This window comes from Pipistrellus hanaki, assembly GCF_964339955.1.
Source record: "Pipistrellus hanaki genome assembly, chromosome: 5".
NCBI classification, from domain to species: Eukaryota; Metazoa; Chordata; class Mammalia; order Chiroptera; family Vespertilionidae; genus Pipistrellus; species Pipistrellus hanaki.
Window position 1 is genome coordinate 61,927,615 of NC_140507.1, and position 23,819 is coordinate 61,951,433.

Here is a 23,819-nt window from a genome sequence, read left to right on the forward strand (position 1 = left end):
GCATATTTTAAGGGGCCAGGAAACGCTAGTCTAGCAAGATTTCCCCAATAAAGGAAAGGAGCCTTTGTGTGGCTTTATTACGGAATTAGCACCAGAAAATGTGCTTGGCTCTTAAGTACAAGAGGAAAAGGGCCTCTGTATAAAGTCTCCGTTTCAGACACAAAATTCCTAATTATGTTTCCTAGGAATTTTATCAGGCATTGAGAACAGACCCTGTTTGATTAGGAAGGTGGGGGACACAGGAGAGGTTTTGAATGCTGATTTTAATTATTAGGGCATCCTGATCTGAGTTCAGGAAGACTAAAATTCTCATGAGATCTTGTGTTAGTTATTCATCTCATTGAGAACAGACTTTTACAAAGGGAAATGCTTCTCCCTGGAATGGTTGCGTGTGTCCCTGCACATACTCGGGACATTTTCTCTGACTCAATGGAAGCCTCTGAAAGGTTAAAACAAGTGCTTATGGGAACTTTTTCAGGCCAGGTAAGGAATGGCACCTCTCCTGTTTCTGGTGTTTTTGTTTTTTTTTCCCTTTTTGGCTGCTTAAATATTCTTTATGGACTAAAATTCTCTGGTTAAAGTAAGACTTCTATAAGATATATAGTATTTTTATATTTCATATATATGTATATTTCCCAGTGAATGACATCACAATAAGGGCCATAGATTTCCATACTGGAGAGTTTAAAAGGACAAGGAAAGTAAGGCTTCCCCTTTTAGAAAATAAGACCCTTAAACAACTTTTCCCTAAGGTTACATATTATTGTTACTTCTTTTTGGCTTCCAAAGACAGGGCTGTGTATCCGCATGGCATAGCGCTTAGAAACAAAACTGTGGAGCAAAGTGGGCTTCTACTGATGCAGGTGCATTCAGTAAAGGACTGTGTCAAACTGCTTATGAGGAACAGAGTGGGAATTATTCCAGTCCTCTATCTGCCGTCGATGCAGTTCTCCATGAAGCTTTAGGGAGACTTTTAAAGGAGCAGAATTCATTGATTTTTATTTATTTTTTAGAAACATGAGAAAATAGCCCTAGCCAGTTTGGCTCAGTGGATAGAGTGTCGGCCTGGGGACTGAAGGGTCCCAGGTTTGATTCCAGTCTAGGGCATATGCCTTGGTTGTAGGCTTGATCCCCAGTAGGGGGCATGCAAGAGGCATCCAATCAATGATTCTCATCATTGACGTTTCTTTCTCCCTTTCCCTTCCTCTCTGAAATCAATAAAAATTTTAAAGAAACATGAGAAAATTTATATAGTAATATACTAAACTGAGACACCCCATACACCAAACACATAGCTCCGCCTCTTCTTGTCCTCTGCCCTTCTTGTTAAGTGAAATAATTTGAACTTCAGGGCTGCTTGTCATCTGGCACTTGATTTGTTTCAATTCCCGGCTTCAGTTGGGCATGGAACCAGCGCTTACTGGAAATCATAAACTTGTCCCACATATTTTTGGGATTTAGAAAGAGTTTCCAATAGAATTTGTATCCATATTCAGAAGTTTAGAAGTTTATGTAAAATAACTTCTGTACTATATTTTAGATCCTGCCTTACTAATTATTCTTTCAGTCAAATATTCAATAGTTGTTTGTAAAATGCCCCTGATGGGGAAATATCGTATTTTCCGGCGTATAAGACGACCCCCTAATTTTACAGTTAAAACATAGGTTTAGGCCTATATTCGCTGTATAAGACTACCCCCCACTTCCGAGGCAACACCAGTTCTTTTTTTAATAGACCGCCTCTCTGACTCTGGCCAATCTGAGCAGGCTTTTTACTAGAACACAATGTAGCTTCGGGTACAGAACATGTATAATTTTCATGCATAAAAAGTCTGCTTGGATTGGCCAGAGTTAGAGAGGTGGTCTATTAAAAAAAGGACTGGTGTTGCCTCGGAAGTGGAGGGTAGTCTTATACAGCGAATATAGGCCTAAACCTATGTTTTAACTGTAAAATTAGGGGATCATCTTATACGCCGGAAAATACGGTAGTCTCTTACATTTCATCCCAGACCTGCAATGCAAAGGCATTTTCAAATCACCACTCAAGAGCAGGAATCAGCCCAATATACAGAATAAAAATGTTGGCATTTCTTTTGTCCTAGCAAAAATGGTTTTGGCCAATCCAAAAGTGCTGGTGGCTAGGTGCAAAAACATGACCACTTTCATTTCTTATTGGGCAAGCAATTCTTCTCTGAGTAGCATCATGAACTGTGGGTGTTAGAAAGTATCTTTCATAGTCTGTTTGCTAACTCAGCCATGTGCAGTCACTCTTTGTAGATTATTCTGTTTGCCTCCATTCCCCTATGATACACAGCAACCTAGAAAAATGCTCTTAGAGGTGAGACCCCTATCACTGCCAGCTAGCCTCAATGTTTATCGTTAAGAGTAAGTTTGGGATACACATTTTCTGTGTGGTTTCTGCCCTGTTGCTTATTTTACTCTCCGTGAATTTGTGTTCAGTCAGTCGGTGGCTTGAAAGAGTATTCAGCCCATGTCCCAACACTGGATTAGGCCACTAGGACCAGAAGGGAGGGGGGATTGTGAAAGTCAGGACAACTAAAGCCAGGGGGGAAACATCCCTTTTATACACAGGTATCTGCCGGTGGAGATTTAGTTACAGAAAACTGGGGGTTTTCATTCTTTTTCATGAGGTGGTATACAACTGTGATTTTTCTAATGTTGTATTTTTTGTGATTTACTCTGTTTAGAAATTAACGTATGAGGAAAGAATGGCCCGTCGATTACTAGGTGCTGATAGTGCAACTGTCTTTAACGTTCAGGAGCCTGAAGAGGAAACAGCAAATCAGGTACCATGTTCCTTTGGACTTCTTAGAAAACTGACAGTGACTGCGTCTCCTCTCACCCTCGTCTTTATGAACACTATTCCTGGGATTGACTGTGGAAAGTACAGGGCAGGTCAAAGAAAAGCATTTTTTATTTGTATTGACTGAGCACATACTATATGGCAGACTTTGTGTTAAATGATGCACAGAATTATTTCAGTCAGTGAAATCTGTTCTTTTTACCTTCTTATTGATCAGTTTCTTTTCCTTTCAAGTATCTTTCTGTTTTTCCTGACCTGTGCTGTGCTTTCATGCAAAATAATTTTATGTGGAGAGTAACTTATTTTCTTAGTATTGTTTGAAACATCTAGTGACTATTTTCAATTACATTTTTAATATCAAGTCAAAGTAAAATATTTACGTGCAGAAAAACTATCTTTATCACTAATCAACAGAAAACCTAAAATGTTTCCCTGTTATCACCAAAAAAAGTCATTTGATATAAGTCATTGTTTTTCATCTCCACTGCTTCTGTTTCCAGATGTAGTCTCTATATTAAAGTTTTAAAAATCAAGTAAACTCTTGTGTCTGTATAGAAATGGATCTGAAAGGTTTTCCTGTGTTAACTATAGCTACAGCGAAAATCTTCCTTAAAAAAAAACTAAAACTCTTGCTAGGTTATTATTTCTATTATTAGTCTTCACTTCTTCTTTTCTGCCATTACAGGAAATTGGGTCTCCTCATGCTTCTGTAGGGAGTCCTCTGGATGGTCAAAAGGTTAAGCTTTTCACCTTTCTTCTCTTTCCAATCTTTCACTCTGTCATGTAGTTTGTGTGCTTCCTTGTTTGCTGCCGTGTCTAAATCATAAATACTATGAGTGTCTATTTTCATTAATGCCAGATGAACAAAATTAGTGCAATTTTTTTTCTTGTCATTTATTACAGACTTGAATTTGACTGTCATTAGCCGATACTCTGAATTTTAAATTGTGAAAAGTTTCTCATTGTTAAGCCTTTCTAGGAAAAAGTGCTAATTTTTAAATAGTAATTAAACAAAACAACTTGAGTATATTTTAAAATAATTTTTATTGATTTCAGAGAGGAAAGGAAAAGGAGAAAGAGATAAAAACATCAATGATGAGACAGAATCATTGATCGGCTGCCTCCTATATGCTCCCTACTGGAGCATATAGTAAAACTATAAAAAAAAAGTAAAACTCATGGACAGAGAAAGATAAATACTATTTAAAAAAAAAAGCCTGCTATGCTAAGTGTATGGTTGACCATTCAACCAATTAAAGTGTAATATGCTAATGATATGTTAAGACTGCTCAACTGCTCCCTACTATATGCTCCCTACTATATGCTCCCTACTGGGGATCAAGCCGCAACCCAGGCATGTGCCCTCACCGGAAATCGAATCAAGATCGATCTCCTGGTTCATAGGTTGACGTTCAGCCACTGAGCCAAGCCGGCTGGGCAGTTTGTGTATTTTTTGCAGTTTTATTCACACTGTTGTATTTCTTCTCTCAGGCCAATGAACTGTTTTTTAAAGGTCGAGTAACTTCTCTCAGAGAAAACCTAGTTAAAACAATCTTCTATTTACTATTGGGGAGAAAATATAATGGGCTGCCTTGTCGTCGTCTTTGTACTTTGTAAGCCAGCAAGTGCAGCCCCCACCTTAGTCACCGCAGGAGGAGGATGGGGCCTTTGCTTTTGCAGCCAACACTTAATTAGACTGTCAATCCTATGTTTCTTTTAGAGAGTGTGGAAAACAGTTCTAATAGCTGCAGAGCCCAGGGTGTTCAGAGGCTCTGTGGCTGCAGATTGTTTTAAGTGAGAAAGAAAACCATGGTGCCACTTTCCCGTGGTTGGTCTGACGCAGTGCTGTGCAGGGCTGCAGCTGCTGGCCACGCGGGCTGGTGTTGCCCTGCTGGAGAAGTGCGCCTCCCGCATCGGCGTTCCCCACAGAGGGAAATCATGCTTCATTTTTTATGAACAATTTAGCCACTGCCTTTCTCCCTGTCCGTCCCTCTATCCCCAAAGAAAAGAGAAATTCATCTTCATAGTTTTGTACTTTGTTTTTTTGGATGAAGATAATTTGAAATCATATACACTTATTTCCAGATGTTTTCTGTTTCATATTCAACTCAAGTGGGCTCAGACCCGATTGTAGGCTCTGTGGTAAAAATACCAATGTCTTCTAAGCCTTCATGGGAGAGGGGATGAGGCTCGGGACACACTGCACCACGAGGGATTGAGGTTGGTAACAAAATCTTGCTCTGTTTGACCCAGGAATACAAAGTCTCCAGCTGTGAGCAGAGACTCATCAGTGAAATCGAGTACAGGCTGGAAAGGTCTCCTGTGGATGACTCGGGCGATGAAGTCCACTATGGGGATGTGCCGGTGGAAAACGGGGTGGCACCATGCTTCGAGATGAAGCTGAAACATTACAAGATCTACGAGGGAATGCCCGTAACTTTCACATGCAGGGTGACTGGGAATCCAAAGCCAAAGGTGAGCTGAAAACATGGCTTTATAGGGGTTATATTTTCTGAGGTCGAGTTTGGCTTCCAAATTACAGCATGTATGGTAGGAGAGAGAGATCCAGACCACCTTTCTCAATACCCATGATGTAAAATGCCTGAAGTACTGTAAGTTCAGAGCCAACTTCAGGAAGCATTGGCCATCAATAAGAGTGGAACAGGGGTACAGTTTGTGTTAGAAAAATAGAATTGAATAACTGACAGAGAGCTTTTCATACACCTACATCATTTACTCATGTGATGTCATCATTGCTACTCCCGAACTGCAAATGACTAAACTGAGCTCAGGGAGGCTGGTTAACTTCCCCAAGGCAGAGAGCTGGTGGCCAGGCTTGAACATGAGCCCCGTGCACAGTACCATACAGCAAAGTGTGCTTACCGCTAATTCTAAAACCAAAAGTCCTATCTTTACAAAGGGGGAGGGAATACTGTTGAGAAAGGGTAATCAAAGGGACATCCGGTACTCAGGAAGCCTGGGCTGACCTAACCGGGACCGCTCCACACAGAAATGTGGAAATGCAGATAGAGAATTGCACTCTCTTTAAAAGGAAGATGAGATTAACTGCTTAGTAGCCCAGCAAAGCAGCAACAGAATAACACTTTTCCCTAGAACTTGAGAGAATTAAAAACACACACACACACCCATGAGAAACTGAAACTTCAAATTTACCCTATCACATGATCTGGAGCAAAAAGCTGAGAAATTAGTAAGAAACTGAGTCCAGGATAATTAAAATCTTTAGGTTTCTGGTGAAGCAAGCAAAAGTTATCTTGTTCCATAGGACAGTTTGGGGCATAGCACACTTCTATGTGGGAGGGAGAAAAAATGAGTTCCTAGTAAAAACTTACAAACCCATATGAGGAAATAAACAGGAAAACAAATGAATCAATCACATTATATGGAATAATCTTCAAATTATAAAATAACTGTTCAAAATGATTGAAGCAATTTTTAAAGGAATAGAAAGCTGAAGAAAGAACAGTATAATACTAAAGACAAAGGCAAATGTGTAAAGTAAGCACACAGAAATGAAAAATACACTCAGTGAAATTAAAAGCTCACCAGGGGTGTGAAAGAGCTGAAATGAGAATCAGTTGAATGGAAGAGGGGAAAGTGATATGAAAATACCTGAAACTTCTGTGTGTTAATGCTCCAAATTGTTATTTAATTTTCTAAATGAGGTAAGTTTTACCATCATATTCTTTTCCTAAAACCAAGTTCCAAGCCCATAGTCAGAGAAACATGGGGGGGGGGGGGCTTAAATTTTCAAACCCATATCCACCCCTAATAAAAAGAGACTTCTAAATAAACTGTTACTAGAGAAAACTGGTAATTGCTGTGTATTCACAAACATGATGCCAAATACATGTATTAAAAATAAACTGGCAGTTTATGAATGAAATTGAGTAAGAAATTATATCTTGAACTTCCATAATATTCATAAAAGATCCTATGTTAAACATTACTCAGTGCTTAAGGTCACTGATGTAGTTCTAAGATTACTGATTCCTATCCTTAAAGGATATTATGTTCAACTTGAAGATGGGCTATTGTAAGTAACAGAACTGTGTTTTTTCTAGTACAAATTTAAATATTTCTCTACTTTAAGAGGCTTGAATTTTTTTTTTTTAGAACTTTCAATTAGATTTTCTTCTTCATCCTTCCTTCTTTTTTTTTTTCCTCCCTCCTTTACTCATTGACATTCTTTTTCTTCCTTCCCTGGTTTATTGAAGAATTGCTCTTTTTTTTCTGCATGATATATACATAAATTATATTAAGATGATTAAAGTATGGAACATTCATTATGTTTTAAGATTATATTATGCCCTTGACATGCTTGTTCTGAGACATGAGAAGACTAAACTAGACTTTACTAGTCTTGGTAAAATTTTGGAGTTATTTGTTAAATTCCATTTGAAAGTTGTATTCCAAGTATAATGGAAATGAAAGATACGATTAAGGAAATGACTCTGAAGAAGCTTCTCTGTTCCATCAGCAATCATGGAAGTATAATGCTTTGCATAGTTTAATTTTTTAGAACTAAAAGTTATTAGTCTAGTTCAATGGTCGGCAAACTGCGACTCTGTTGACTAATGAGTTTGCCAACCACTGCGTAAGGCATTATCCTTACCCAGAAGTTTTGACTTCAGGTTAAAGACATTAGTACATTATTAAAATGTTTTAAGTGTTTTTCCCTAAGGCAGTGGTCCGCAAACTCATTAGTCAACAGAGTGGCAAGCCTCGTGAGCCGCAGTTTGCCGACCACTGGTCTAGTTGATTTTTAGGTTCTAGAGACTAAAAATACAGTTCTGTAAATTTGGAGCTATTGAAAAATAAGAGGTAGGAAAAGTTATAGCAATCAGACCCTGATTATTCCGCACTTACATGTTTCAGGCCTTTTCCTATGTTTTGAAATGGACATTTCAAAAAGATTTTTCAAAGGCTCTGACAGGGAGTTGAATTTGAATGCCAAGGTGGCATTAAAAACTGAAGGCTCTACATGAGTTTTCATCTGAATGTTTTTGGTTGCAAGGAACAAAACTGGCAACAAAGAACTTATTGTAGCTTAAAATCAGAGTGATTTATTTCCTTCCCTACCAGTCAGTCTGGAGGAGGGTAGGCATTAGTGTAGCATTTCAGTCATATTAGGGCTGTCTTTCAACTGTGTAGTTCAGAAATAATAAAAAATCATGAGCTATCCATTGACCAGTGAAGGAAGGAAGGAGGCTCTACAGAAGATATATGGCCATTTAAATGTTTTTTATTTCACCGAGATTCATTCTACTTTATTTCTTACATTTAATTTTCTACCAACCCGTTAAATTATTATTTGAAAATTATTACATTTAAATACTATTGTGTTTTCTTTTAACATAGCGGGAAGAGCTGTCAAACTTTGAACCTTTGATCTGGAATTAAAATAGTAGTGTTCCACCTGCCACCAGCCCTGAACTCTTGCCTCCCTCCTCACCACCATTTTAGTGTCTAACATGGTTCAGTGGAATGATTAGAGTTTGGGGTCTGTTTGTGTTCTCTATAAAATAACCTTTTCACCTTTACTGTACAAGTACTACCTTCTAATTGAGTACATTTGCAATTAGAAGGGAGCAAAAAGAAAAATAATATATGGCTGTAAAGACCTACTTACATATGGATTTTTTAAAGTAAAAGGAAGACATATGATTTCTTAAAACTAAAATATCATGGATTTGCTTGTTATCATCTACTCTTTTCATTTAAAATTTATTTGCCTATGTTCCGATTAGCATTTGAAAGTGAAAACTCAGATCGGCTCTGCAGACTACACAATTATTTATCAGTCCCCCAAAGGCAGTACTACACACCCCCTTAATTTTTAATCTTGTTTCTTTTCACAGATCTACTGGTTTAAAGATGGAAAGCAGATCTCTCCCAAGAATGATCACTACATCATTCAAAGAGATCTTGATGGGACATGCTCTCTCCACACCACAGCCTCCACCCTAGATGATGATGGGAACTACACCATTATGGCTGCAAACCCTCAGGTAAGGAAGGGTATATAGAGGTCTTGCTTCAGTTCTGTGTGCAGCTGACCTCTGAATAACGCAGGTTTGGACTGCACAGATCCACTTATGTGTGTGTTTGGTGTTGGTTGTCAATAATAGCAATAAATGTATTTTCTCTTTCTTATGATTTCTTAATAACATGTTCTTTTCTCTGGCTTACTATATTTAAGAATACAGTATATAATACAGATAGCACAAAACATGTGTTAATTGACTGTTTATATTATCAATAAGGCTTCTTTCTAATCAACAGTTATACGGAGATTTTCAAATGCGGGAGGGGGTCAGCATCCCTAACCATCATGTATTCAAGGGTCATCTGTCTAATGCTTATAGACATTTATTTGAACAGAGGAACTGTTTGATTAAAAGATGGAATATTCTTTGATTTGAAACTATCTTCCCAATTTTTACACTATCTCTGTTTGGAGGGGTAGAAAAAAATATTTTTTTTTTTAAATGAGTATTTATTTATTCCAAAAAGGGTTTTTTCTATATGAGTAATTCTGGCACAGATGTGCCTTCTTTCCACAAATACTACCAAGGGCCTAATATGTACACCAATGATATAGGTGATGGGCAAGACAAAGTCCTGAGCCAGTAAACAAAATAAATAAAAAAATAGAAATCATATATCAGTTCAGATAGGATTTAGTCTATGAAGCTAAAAAAAAAAAAAAAAAAGGATGAGTTGTATTATGCTATAGTAAAAAATAAAGTACAGTATTTAAAAGATATATACCCACACTTAAATCAAATGGAATTTAAAATATGTGTAAGTGTAAATCATAATGCTGATAGTGCCCATATACAGGAGTCCCCTCTAATATGCAGGTTCGGTTACTGGTGGTCAATGCAGTCCAAAAATATTAAATGGAAAATTCCAGAAATAATTCATAAACTTTAAATTTCACGCCCTTCTAAACAGTATGATGAAATCTTATGCTGTCCCGCCTGGGACATGAATCACCCCTTTGTCTAGCACAATGAGATTTTTTGAGAAGAAATCACATTCACGTAACTTTTATTATATAGTATATTATAAAATTATTCTATTATTGTTGCTAATTGCTTACTGTGCCGACTTTGTAAATTAAATGTAATCATAGGTGTGTGTGTAGAGGAAAAGCAGAGTATACAGCGTTGTAGTAACCGTGGTTTCTGGTATCCACTGAGGGTCTGGGAAGGGCTCTTCTCAGGTAAGCGAGGACTACTAGAGCATTTAGTACTTTTTGTTTCCATCCAATTGTTTTCTCTTGTTTGTGCCCTTTGATTTAGGATCAAAGAATTTAATAGGTGGCTACCTGGGTATCATGTTATCATTCCAAAACTGCAAATTCTTTTTTATTGAAATATCTTATATATTTTAGGCACCATGCTGGGGACACAAAAATGATTAAGAAGTTACTTTGTACATTAAGAACTAACTGTGTGACATGATATTTTTACAAAGTCAGCAGAAGTCATGTAAATATGCCTTTAAAAAAAAACAAAAACCAAAAACTAAAATTACTTTTTCAGGTGTTCTGAAATCATTTAACATTCCTATCATACCATATTTCTTTTTAAGGAAATATTAAGTGTCAGAAAATGATAGATAATTTTAGCAAATTTTACAGATGTTTAAGTTCATTCAGTGTCCTCCTATCCTAATATCATGTTGTTGTATAAAGATATATCTCTAGAGTAATACTACTAAGATTAGAATGAACCTCAAATCACTTACCAATTAGGTTTGACAGAGCACAGCAAACTCTTCCGTCAGTGGACGGTTTTCACATTAGTTCACTTTCTCACGGTTCTAATGTTTCAATCAATGAATACATGGCCATCACCTTGAAAACTAGTCAAAATCACAACCTTTACTGAAAAGCTACATGTTAATGTTTATTTGTGCTTACTTGTCGTGTATTTGAGGGGGGTAAAGTGGAAACTATGTTTCCTTGATTATTAACAAATTTCAATTTTTAGTTCTCTGCCTACTTAAAAGTAGAGAAGTCAACAAAAATCTAAAATATTACTTTCTGTTGGGTTCTTTATTCCTCTTTCCCCTAGGAAGGCTGGGATATATTATGGAGATAGAATTAACCATGTCTCTTAAACATATCAGTACTGGGATCCTGCTAAGGATTTCCAAGCATATTTCCCTGGCAAACAGTTTCCCTGGAGTAAGCAGTTTAAAAGTTTGATTATGAGTCTACTTCTAGTCTTTTTCAAATTATACTAATGAATTTTCATATGTAAAGAAGTCATATGTAAAGAATTTTCATATGTAAAGGTCTCCCTGTATAGGGCCCATGAAAGTATGAAGAGTTGAAGACAGAACCCTGCTTCAAGGGTCTCTGAGCATTTAAACTATGATGGGTCACGAGATAAAAGAGGGCTGCTAAAGACTAATTCCCCTTGGAAACAAAAGGAGAAATGGACAGAAACCAAAAGAAGGTTCTGAAAAGGCTAGGGCAGTGGTCGGCAAACTCATTAGTCCTCAGAGCCAAATATCAACAGTACAACAATAGAAATTTCTTTTGAGAGCCTAATTTTTTAAACTTAAAACTTCTTCAAAATAGACTCACCCAGACCATGGTATTTTGTGGAAGAGCCACACTCAAGGAGCCAAAATGCTGCTGCATGTGGCTCACTAGCTGCAGTTTGCCAACCATGGGCCTAGAGGCTATATAGTTCACTGGTTAAAAGCATGAACTTTAGCAGCAACCAGACCTGAGTTGGAGTTCTAGCGCTACCATTCCTGACTTGTGTGACCTTCAGCAAGTCACTTAGCCTCTCTGTTCCTCTTCTCTGAAATTATAAAATACTAGAGGCTCAGGGTACAGATTTCGTGCACTGGTGGGGTCCCTCAGCCTAGTCTGCGTCCTCTTGCAATCCGGGACCCCTTGGGGGATGCTGGGCTGCCGGTTTTGGCCCCATCCCTGTAGGGATCGGTTTCAGCCAGAAGCAGCAGTCCAATGTCCCCCAAGGGATGCAGTAGTGTGTGAAGCAGCAGGGGGCGAGGGAGCTGGGAGAGGTTCACACCACTGCAGCTGTGCTGGCCAGCTGTGAGCCCGGCCGCTGGCGCCCTCAGTCAGCTGAGCGGTGCTCCCACTGTGGGAGTGCACTGACCACCAGGGGGCAGCTCCTGCATTGAGTGTCTTCCCTCTGGTGGTCAGTGCACATCACAGTGACCAGTTGTTTGGTCATTTAGGTTTTTATATGTATGGATTGGTTTCAATAATACATGTAAAGCACTCAGTTTACCTGGTACATATTTTGCTTTCAATAAATGCTAATTATTGTCATTTTAATTCAAAGACACCAACAACCCTGTCTTAGAGAATCAGCTCAAAGAGGTGGCAGAAGCCTGAGGAACCAGGATATAAAGGGTCAGTCTGTCTGTTTCTAGGTGTCCTGCTCCCACAGTATCATTAGAGAGTAAACACGTCCGTTCGGGATAGGATTTCTACCCAAAATGTTGCTGATGTGTGGTCTTCTGACCTCCTGGCTCTTCCTTTTTACCACCCCCATGGGAAAGGAGTGAGGCAGCAGACATGGCTCTGCCACAGCTATGGGCTTTGGTGGAGGGTGAGGGAGCCCTGAGCTAGCGCACAGCCACGTCCACGGCACAGCTGACGGGGGCCACACAGGAAGGCAGCAGCTGCTCTCTGCTCCCAGCACGCTCAGGGCCAAGAGAAGGCCCAAAGAGAGCCTCGCTGCCCTCATTCTGGCTGCAGGGAGCTCTGCCGCTCTGCTGGGTACAGGAGGAGCCCCGTTTAACCCTCACTGGTGTTTTGGCTGGACTCCCCTTTAATGAGAACATAAAGGAAGAAGTGGACCCATTTACAGCAGGTAGCCACAGGACGCCTGTGATTAAGCAAATGGTAATATGACTGACTGCTCTCAGGGAGAAGAGTCAAAAAACCCCAGTGTCAGCCACCAAAGCAGTTCCTTATATAATAGTTAGTGGATTGGACCTTTGGAGGCTAAAGATCTCTTTTCCTATCTAAATGACCAAAGGCAGGCATAGGAGGGCAAACTCAGGAAGGGAATCTGAGGAGATCCTAAAAGCGGGTATTTATGCCTAAAGGTGAAATCGTTGTGAGAATATTTATAGCACGTGGTAGTAGTCAGTTGCTATTCCAATAAGTTTCTGAGTATGTTGCCAACTCCTCTATCTTGGGGATTTCAGTAGCAGGTAGGTCCAAATATGACAGGTGTAGGTTTTGGGAGTTGTCACCTCGAAATTAACTTCACTACCCATTAGAAAAACCAAGCATAGTAAGTATTTTTTGTTAATCCTCACCGAGGATATTTTCCCATTGATTTTTAGGGAGAGTGGAAGAAAGAGGGAAAGACACAGAGAAACACAACCATTGGTTGCCTCCTGCACAAGCCCTGACCAGGGCCCAGGCCAGGGAGGAGCCAGCAACCAAGATGTGTGCACTTAACCGGAATCGAACCCGGAACTCTTTGGTCTGCAGGCCGGCGCTCTATCCAGAGCCAAACTGGCTAGGGCCAAAGCATAACTATTTAAACTATCACAAGTGGCAGACCATTTTTCTACCTAACCCTTGGCATAGTTATTTGTTGCTTTAGAAATACTGTAATAGAAATGTTTAGCAGTGTCATAATCGCAACTTTATAACATCTGTTATTGTATACTAAAGTATTTTGCCATTCTTATAATTTGTGAATTAAACCATGATTTAAAAGAAGCATGACACAGTAGGCATCGAAAAAAAATCAAAAGAAAAAACTAAATTTTTCGAGGTACATATTAATCCCAAAAGCATGGCATGTAGTCAACAGAAAACTGAAGTCCACTCCCTGTTTTCTTGATGCCCTGTGGTTATATGAAATTGTTTACCATTTTAAAAGTATTTGGGTTTGAAAGGGAGACAACTACACCTATTTTTCCTGGTACACTGTAGCCCACATGGTGTGAAATGACCAAGGGAGAGAGGGAAAGGCTGGAGTGGAAAAACTGGTTCGTAATGGAACACAGACGGCAGAGCTTTCCTGAGCAGTGGGAAATAATTACAGAAAGTGGCCAAGAGAGAAAGGGTGAGAACCAAAGAAAGAGGCAAACGCTAAAGTACAGCAGAATGTTTTATAGAATATTTTTCCACCTGGATTAATCTCTGGGGAATAAGAAATGCATTAGGTATTGCTGACTACATCCAATTCTGAGCCCTAACCATACACTAGACTGCGTATCATACGCGGTGTGTGCCTCTCAGGCAGTTCCTAGAGGCCAAAACAGCCCCACAGCTCAGTGAAGTGAGTGAGTGTGCAGTGCTGCGCCAAGCATAATGCCAAAATGAGGATCACAAATACAATTTACTTTAGACAGTAATCCTCTATTTAAGACACAGCTAAATCTAAACACGCATGTTTGACTTTGTTTTGATGTGTTGCTAGGTTACTCTATATCGCACTTGGATTGTAATGGCTGTTTTGCAGTTTGATGTTTCCTCAAATTGCATTATGTATACAAGTGGCAGGCTTTTATGAAGATCTGTGTGCACAAGTTACATTTCACAAACAAGGAAATATAAATGTTATTTGCATATTATATAAATAATTGGCCTTGCATGCATGAGGCATCAAATAATTTTTACAAGCTAGATGTTTAATACAGAATCCCTTTAAGAATTCAAACTTATTACTTGTACTGTGAATTTGTTTGGAATAGAAAATGAACACGCAGCTGAGTTAAATTTAGAAAGACAGTTTGTTGATTGTGTTTTGTTTTAGCATTAAAGGGTGCTTGAATCATTTCCATCTTCACTATAAATATTCACTTCCATTATTACTTCATGTGTTAATAAAGCAGAAAGAAATGAGAAAGTTAACAGCAAATGGAGTGGCATTACTGTGCAGTAGAGCCTTCTAATTGTGATGATTACTAGGGTTAATTGGCACATTGGTATGATTGAAATTACCTAATGCTAATGTTGTATGATCTTCATAAATAAAACTTTCAGACTTAAAAACCTGCACTTTCTATTGTGCACACTAGAGGCATCTTTTCAAAAGTGCTTCACTGAATTCTGGATTTTTTTTTCCTTTCAAATGTCAAAATATGTTCATTAAATGTTCCTGGTCATTTATTGATTTAACAATATACAGGGTGGTGGCAAAGAAAGGTTTACAGTTGTTCATGGGGAAAATAATACAATAAACTTTTATGTACTCACAACTGTAAACCTACATTTGGCCCACACTGTAGTTAACCAATACTGTATTATCAAACTAAGCCTGCCCCCCAAAGACCAAACCTTTCTCCCTAATGTTCAGAAGTGAAGAATGATGTACAAGTAAAAAGGTAACATTCCTTTTTCTTAAATTTGGAAAATTAAGGAAATATGTACATGGTTCTAAGAGGTAGCAGTGAAAACGTTGTAGAACTGTAATGTTTAGAGTAGGAAGCCACCCTGTTTACCCTTTTTTTTTTCTTTTTCTTTTGGGAGGGCAGGAGAGAGAGCTTACCCTGCCTAAGCCTTGTCAAGTGCTTAGAGTGAAGTAGGATCTTTCTTTCATCTCTTACCTCAAATGCAGCCCTCACATAAACCAGCACCTGAATCTTCCCGTGTGTGTGGCACTTTTCAAGCACCAGCAAAAGTTAAAAAAGTTGATCCCCTCCACATATTCTGTCCCCTCTGCTAAGAGTATTTTGTTGTTGTTTTTTCCTTTGGAGTAAATTACATCCTAATGTGTGCGTGTGTGTGTATGAGAGAGAGAGAGAGAGAGAGATAGAACTCCATTACATGGAGAAAACATTGTACTTAACAAAACAATTCTAAGGGATGCCTCATATCCATCTGGTTGTTGTTATTATATCTATATTCAACATTAGAGTATTGAGTACATGTAAAACACAGTACCAAGTAATCTTCGTAAGAACCCATGAGGGATTAGCTAAATGGTTCTATTTTACAGATAAGGTAATTATCCAGTTAAGTTACCTGCCTCGAGTCACTCAACAATAAAGCACAAAACTGGTTTACAAACCCAGATGGACTCAGAGCTAGGGAGTGTCCTACAAAGATGCCGGGCTCATCCCAGCACTAAGGAGCAGGCCAGGCACTGGTTAACAGGGGTATTTGAAAGAATCCATAAGTAGGAGAATCCATAAGAGCATACCTTAAAGTATATCCACTTGGAAAATTAGATTGGAGTCAGCCAAGCTGCTGGGGCCCCTAAAATCACCTTGTCCATGCACATATAATATCTCAGGTGCTTAGTGACACAATACCGCAATGGTGAATTTAATGATCATTTATGACATCAGGTACAGTAGTTCCCTTTATCCACAGTTTCATTTTTTGTGGACCAAAAATATTAAATGAGAAATTCCAGAAATAAACAATTCATAAGCTGAGTCGTGTGATGTCCCACTCTGCCCTACCAGGACATGAATCATCCTTTGTCCAGCATATTCACATTGTACATACAAAATATTCTGAGACTATGAAACTACATTCATATAACTTTTATTATAGTATATTGTTATAATTGTTAAACTCTTACTATTCCTAATTTATAAGTTAAACTCTTTCATAGGTATATGTATAGGGGGAAAAACACAGTATATATAGAGTTTGGTACTATCTATTGGGGATCTTTTTATGTATTCCTGGTGGAAAGGGGTAGATTACTGTACCATTTGATGTTTACAGTATCACCTTTGGTTATATCATTAATCTTTACAAGATCCTTATGAGCTAGACCCCAGAAGAAGAAATAAAGGCTTAAATAAAATCAGGGATTTGCTCAAAGTTTTAAGAAAGCCAAGACTCAAATCTAGGCTAGAGGATTTTTTTTTTTTTCCTAACTTACATAAATGATTAGTTAATATTAACTTCCCTTGTGGATACTCTGTGTTTTAAAACACAAGGGAGAAAATCTATCCAGATTATACAAATTTATTTTAATCTATCCAAATTAAAATTATTTGTAAGCAGCAAACAAGGAAGCCATATCCCATATGTCAGTACAGTTTAAGGTATTTGTGTAGAACAAACCATATACTATCTTGTCCTCAGGCTCCAAAAACAATCACGGCTTTTACATGTTATCTGTTAAAGTACCTAGCACGATGCGTCAGACGGGTAATTTATAATGGGTATCTTCTAAGCAAGTCACATTAAGATTTCTACGGCAGGTATAGATTTGGAAGGGTTAGATGAAATTAATTTTCAGATTTCAAGCTAGCTTAGGGAATCAAGTGCTTGCCAAGAACTCAGCACAGAAGAATTTATATGATGCGGCCTGAACTTCAGGTACAATTAACCTAAGTTAGAAATAATTCCTTTTCATAATATTATACTTCACGTGTCCCTGGAAATTTTCAGGAAAAGTCATGTTTTAACTGTGACCTTGACAGCAAATATTGTGAGTGCTAGAGGAATTTACATGTCCAATGGTATAAAGACTACCTGAGAGTGCTTCATATGGCCACCTCATTCTATTGGGTGATTCCTGATTCTTCTCCTGTCTGTATTACATTCCTCTTGTCCACATTACACCTCTCTGCCTTTTCTGAGTGGTAATGGCCCTCAAGAAGTCTTGGCTCTGGATAGATCTGGGTCCCTGCCTCCCCCTGCACCCTGTTATGGGTTCTTGCCTGTGTTCCCTCATCCCAGCCCACTCTCAGGGAGAACTTGGAAAGCAGTTCTTCAGACCATATCGAGCACCTCTTGCTTCTGCAACCTGTCTGTATTGGCAACTTGGAATGAAAATAGGAGTCAGTAGTAAATTTTGACTATAAAGGTACATGGGGGCTACTCTTCAACCTTGAGAGAGAATTCCTTAATCCTGTGGTCGGTAAACTGCGGCTAGCAAGCCACATGCAGCTCTTTGGCCCCTACCACAGCCTGGGTGAATCTATTTTAAAGAAGTGGCATTAGAAGAAGTTCAAGTTTAAAAAATTTGGCTCTCAAAAGAAATTTCAATCATTGTACTGTTGATATTTGGCTCTGTTGACTAATGAGTTTGCCGACCACTGGCCTAGTCTAATCCATAATAAATCGGCTTCTCATTTTTCCTTCCTTGCTGTTCCCTTTTGGCCATTATCTGAATTTATAAGTATATCTGCTCATTTTCCTGGGAGCTGAGGGAGTGGAGGAGAAAAATCATCTAGTTTGCTATTCTGCTTGTAATAGTGAGGGGGAAAATTAGGAGAAAGGGCTAAAACAAAAAGCCACAGTAACGGTGGGTGATTTATTCATGTCATGTGGGCCTTGTTAATATTACTTTTGTCTATCCATATGACAGCATGTATCAAATTGTCAGTGCCAAATTTCAGAGATAAAATATAGCTTTTCATTAGATATGCACCTAAAATGTGTGGGTCATATGATAAGGGCCTAACTGATTCTGGTCTTCAAATCTCAAACATGCAAACACGGCATACCATAATCGTTATGCTCTCCTTGTCATCCTTGTGCATACTTATTTCATAATGCTCATGCTACCATCTCTTTTACTATGTGGTTTTTGGAAGGAATACTACTAATATTTATTAAACGTATTACTGAGAAGATCCTACAGAAAACTAAAACCATGTAGTTTGATTTCAAACTTAGCTACAACCAGTGGCTACTTGTCCGTGAAAGTGGAATCCTCACAGGACGGCGGGGTCCTGCTGCTGTGTTTTACAACTCAGCTTCCTGTGTTAGGGAGACCTTAGCAGATCACCGTCAATCCGGTGAGGCTGTCATTTTAAATACCATCCTAGATAAACAGTAAAGCTTACTGAACCAGGGAAAGCACATTTCTTGGGGGGGGGGGGGGGGCGTCATCACTAACAGAGCATATGGATTTTCTATGGAGAATAGGAGAATGGACCGTTATTTTGCATAGCAACTATCTTCTCCTCCTGATGTCTCCCACAGGGCCGAGTCAGTTGTACTGGACGGCTAATGGTGCAGGCTGTCAACCAGAGAGGCCGCAGCCCCCGCTCTCCCTCGGGCCTTCCTCATGCCAGAAGGTATTTCAGATGTTCCTTTCACAAGTGTCGCTATTATTTTATTACTGTAAGTTCAACACTCTTAGAATTATGGTGACCATAAAAGTCACATAGTTGGAGACGGAATGTGAATATAACCTTAGGGTACATAGTTATGGCTCCTTGACTGCACTAGTTAGCAATTCAGAAAGAGGAAGGGAGCAAACCTACTAAAGTGTGCTAAGCTAGACACACCATCACTAGTGTGTTAAATAAGGCCCACTTTATACGCAAGGAAAGCAGAACTCAGCATATCTTTACATGGCACAAAAATACCAGTAAATGCTACATAGATGTTCAAAACCAAGAGCTGTATGGATTGACCATTATGAATTATTGCCACTAAGGTTTCTTAAAACCAGCTGACTTGTGAGTGTTCATTTTTCAGATTCTTCATTCAAAACAGTTTATTTTAGACCTAACCTTATAGGTGATATTTTTCATATTTTAAATGCTCAATAAATATCTGCTAACAATAGTGTGTGCTTTCATTGCTAGTAGCCCTGAGTTTATGTAAGGATAGTGACAGGCAGGGCTGGGGAAAGGATATTACCTTGTAGTAACACATTTGCACTTAGAAAAGAAAACGATAAGTCAACCAGTCTGTCATCTTGGTTCCTATTTAGATATTTTATAGACGGAGCATGACAGTAAACTAGGGGCTACAGATGCAAACACCCTTGATGAAAAGAACAAATACTAAATTGGGCTCATAGAAGGCGCCAGGAAGAACTGAGTCAACACCAAACAAATGGCGTGTCTATGATGCCTCCTGTGATTGGGCCCACAGAGCCCTTTGTGCAACATTTGAAAAGGCCAGCTCGGGCACCTAAGCAAGTGCAAATCTGCCAGAATCTGCCGGGGGCAGCTCCCCACACAAATCTAACTCATTTGTGGCATCATCTGTTCACAGGATCCTGGGCCTGTATCTATGGCTGCACACACACACATTTAGTAGCATATCCATTCTCCTGTATTATTTTCTTCTCTTTCCTTATGGCCTTCACTATATTTAAGCTTTCCCATGTACCTTATCTCCTAGAAAAGCACTCTACTCTCTATAAATACAGATGTAATTTTTGAACAAATTATATTAAAAAGCTGATAATCATTAGCCTATTATACCAGTCTTTCATTTGTAAAGTGTTTTTTTAAATTTACTTTCTAATGATTACAGGGAGAATTTGCATTCAACATCTTGCTCTTTTCTTAAGTCTTCCGTACCCGTACTTTAAAATTGAATTGCTCTCAAAGATGTCTCTAGCAACATACTTAAAAATAAGAAAGAAGCACAAGATCTTGGAGATTTGCACATTATTTGAAAAAAAAAAAAAAAAAGTGTCTTCAGTACATGGATAACCGATATAAAAGAAAACCTGCCTTAAAATGCAATTTGTTTTCCTGGTTAATAGGGGAAGGAATTTTGATTCTAAAGAAATTAAATTTTTATAAAATAATAAAACTTAATTTTCCATACATTTAAAATCAAATTGTCAGTGCCAAATTTCAGAGATAAAATATAGCTTTTCATTAGATATGTACCTAAAGTGGAAAGTTACAGTAATTTCTGTTGAAAAAGAATTGGTGATGCCAAAACCAGTTTGGCTCAGTGGATAGAGCATCGGCCTGCGGACTGAAGAGTCCCATGTTCTATTCCGGTCAAGAGCATGTACCTTAGTTGTGGGCACATCCCCAGTGGGTGTGTGCAGGAGGCAGCTAATCGATCTTTCTCTCTTATTGATGTTTCTAACTCTCTATCCCTCTCCCTTCCTCTCTGTAAAGAATAAATAAATAAAGGATTACTGATAAATAAGTGAGCAACAGATACTGCTATTTCTCATACAGCTTTCAAAATATTTAGGTAAAAAAAAACTATAAAATATGCCATTTTCTCCAATTTCCCCTTTTATGATTTATACTAGCTTTAGAATTAGGAGAGCAGAATTGTGTAAGATGTGCAATTAGCAGACTGTTACATTTATAAGAAATTTCTCAATGAAACAAGATTTTGCTTTGCTGACATTTTTATATGTAAACCTTGGGGGTAGTAATCAGGCAAGGGTATTATATTATTACCCCTGTATTATTTTTAAGGAAAAAAAAACAGATGCTCAAGAGCCTGGAAATAACTACTGTCTACCATTTGTCCTGTTCTAAGGCCTCGTTCTAGATCCAGGGACAGTGGAGATGAAAATGAACCCATCCAGGAGCGGTTCTTCAGACCTCACTTCCTGCAGGCTCCTGGAAACCTGACTGTGCAAGAAGGAAAACTCTGCAGAATGGACTGCAAAGTAAGAGTTTGCCGTTGTCTACAAATCGATCGTCTCTCTTTTCCCCTCGTTACCGTTTTTCTTTAGTTTTTTTGGGGAAAGTTATGTAAAATAGACATCTTTAATATGTGTTCCAGCTTAAGAGAAAGAAAAAGCAGTGAAATGTATGGGATATGTATATACTGTTTTGAATAATTCTTTTCCTTCACTTTTAAACATTCAGTAAATATGTTTGTTCCTTAGGGTCCATGTATAATATTCTAGAAAACCCCTGGGAGGTTTATCCTTTCTCATTTCATTGAAATACATGTATTAATCAGTCATATGCCATTTCTAAGGGAAACGAGAGTGACAGCCTTCTTTCACCCATTTTACAGCAGGGCTTCTGAACTCTGGGAGGCCAGGCATTGTGTGAACTCTGAAATTGCACACAAGTGTGCGTGATAAAGCTTTCATCCATTTCTCAAAAGAGCTAAAGCAAAAAATGTTTAAAAACCACTGCTCTGGAAAACTGTTTGTTTGTTTTCTCCATTACTTATTGATCTTAAATTTAAAATTTATCTCTTAAATATGGATAAGGTTTTGAAACATTATTTAGGCTCCCTCTGCTGGTTCTCTTTGGGATTGCGGCTCCCTCTGCTGGTTCTCTTTGGGATTGCAAAGCACAAATAATAGATTTAAAGGATTTGGGCAGTTTTTACAAAAAGTAAATCAATATATTTAAGCTTTCCCATGTGTCACTATCTCCTAGAAAAGCACTTTGTACAAAAATTACATCTTGTAGAAACTTATAAAAAGATTGAAAGCATCTATTTAAATTATGACCTGATTATAATAACCTTAAATTCCTGAGATCAGGCTTTCTTTACTTATGCAACCAAGAAAGTCGGGGTTAGAAAGGGGGTAGTTGAATACAGCATTTTGCCTAAAACTCTGTCCACTGGACAGGCACACTGTGAGTGAGGTGGGCTGAGAGTACGCAGTGCTTCCGGCTTCTCTCCTCCAGTACACCGTCCTGTTTGTCTGGCTTCTAACCGAGTACAGTGGGAACAAGCAGAGCCACTTGGTTTCTACACTTGGGAAGGGCCTGGAACCTGACCACAAGTATCCACTCGCTCTTTCTACATTCCACTTCCAGCGGCCTTCGCCAGGGATCGCAGTGTTTGTGGAGAGCTGGGGGCGGGGGGGTGGACAGATGGGAGAACATAAGAGCGTGACCCTCTCAGAAGCCGTGGGGACTAACTACTGCTGTCTGCTTCCAAATCTCTGCATCCTTTTGACCAGTAATTTAAATGTGCTTAATATTTCTCCTTTAAATTCTCTAGACCTTTGTGACATGTGGGGAGGAGGCATCTTTTAGGAAGTATAAATGAGTATCACGCAGCAGGAAGAGAATTTATGAGTTCTCTGGCTGATTTTGGCAGAGCTGGGCCTTAAAAAAAAAATAATTGTTTTGCAGTCCAGCTGACCTATTTCTGCATGTAATTCCCCACTAGTAACTATGCGCTGGGTAGAAAGGCTCTCCTTAGGAGTGTCTTTCTCCCCATTCATAGGCAAGGCTGTGAAGAGTTGACAGATGGCAGCCAGCCATACCTTTCACAGCACTTGTGATTAGCAATTAAATGTGCTTTTGTCTGATCTCTGGTCTATAAAACTGTCACGGTCTCAAGATTTTATGATGTTTCCATTGTGATGCTAATTTGTTGATAATGGTTTTCTGGGTAACTTTGTATTGTTCTTGTTAGTTTCAAGGATTATCAAATAATAATAATAGCCCTATTTGCTGATGGATGCACCACAGTCTCCACAGCTATAGCAACTCTTTGATGAGAAGCTTCATAGTAGATAAGTATTTGTTATGCCAGCTGAGTATTTGTTACAGTTATTATGGTGGGTCATCTTTTTGTCAAAGAGCTCAGGGCCCTACTCTGACATCATCCCAGTAATCTTTATAACCCTTGGTGAGGTAAGATGATGACAAGTTTTTTTTTTTTAAGTCCCCATTTCTCTAGGTTGCTCTATAAGAAATGTTTAAAAGTGAGCTCACTAAGTGCTTAGGAAGCCACTGAAAGGTTTTAAGCAAAAAAGAACCTGAGCTGATACTAAAAGCCATCTTTTGTACTACCAAGGGAGGAATTTGTGATGGTTTCTTAGCTCTTGATTTCATTGTTTTAATGTTAGAAAAGTTTATATGCATTTTCTTTCTGGTTTAGGTCAGTGGGTTACCAACCCCAGATCTAAGCTGGCAACTAGATGGAAAGCCAGTCCGCCCCGACAGCGCTCACAAGATGCTTGTGCGAGAGAACGGGGTGCACTCCCTGATCATAGAGCCCGTCACATCGCGAGATGCCGGCATCTACACGTGTATAGCCACCAACCGAGCAGGACAGAACTCGTTCAGCCTGGAACTTGTGGTTGCAGGTAAGCTCAGCTGCAAATCCTTCCTCTCTCCAAGAATGACCATCAGATTAGAAATGTGAACTAATCCTACATCAGTTACCAATAAGGAGAATAATCCAAACTGCTGAGAAATATTAATAGATTGTATCATCAAAATAGCAAAAAGGGCATGTTGTAAGGCTTAGCAAATCCGAAACTAATTTTTCTTCAGTGTGGCCATTGTTTTTTCCTTCTCCCACTAGCCTGGCAAGAGAGAAAGGGATTGAAGC

The 23,819-nt window shown here is 38.8% G+C and overlaps 2 protein-coding genes across 4 annotated transcripts in view; one reads left to right on the top strand and one right to left on the bottom strand.

Annotated features, from left to right (window-relative positions):
- PALLD (palladin, cytoskeletal associated protein) overlaps positions 1-23,819 on the top strand; it is a 386,711-nt gene that overhangs the window by 356,441 nt on the left and 6,451 nt on the right. For all 3 annotated transcript variants that reach the window (XM_084883726.1, XM_084883727.1, XM_084883728.1), the window contains 6 exons: positions 2,709-2,807; positions 5,078-5,299; positions 8,707-8,856; positions 18,768-18,862; positions 21,039-21,171; positions 23,364-23,571. In XM_084883726.1, coding sequence (XP_084739852.1) covers positions 2,709-2,807; positions 5,078-5,299; positions 8,707-8,856; positions 18,768-18,862; positions 21,039-21,171; positions 23,364-23,571 — 907 coding nt within the window. The remainder of the gene's footprint in view (positions 1-2,708; positions 2,808-5,077; positions 5,300-8,706; positions 8,857-18,767; positions 18,863-21,038; positions 21,172-23,363; positions 23,572-23,819) is intronic.
- Positions 1-23,819, bottom strand: part of CBR4 (carbonyl reductase 4) — a 92,608-nt gene that overhangs the window by 29,514 nt on the left and 39,275 nt on the right. The gene's annotated exons all lie outside the window — the stretch shown is intronic.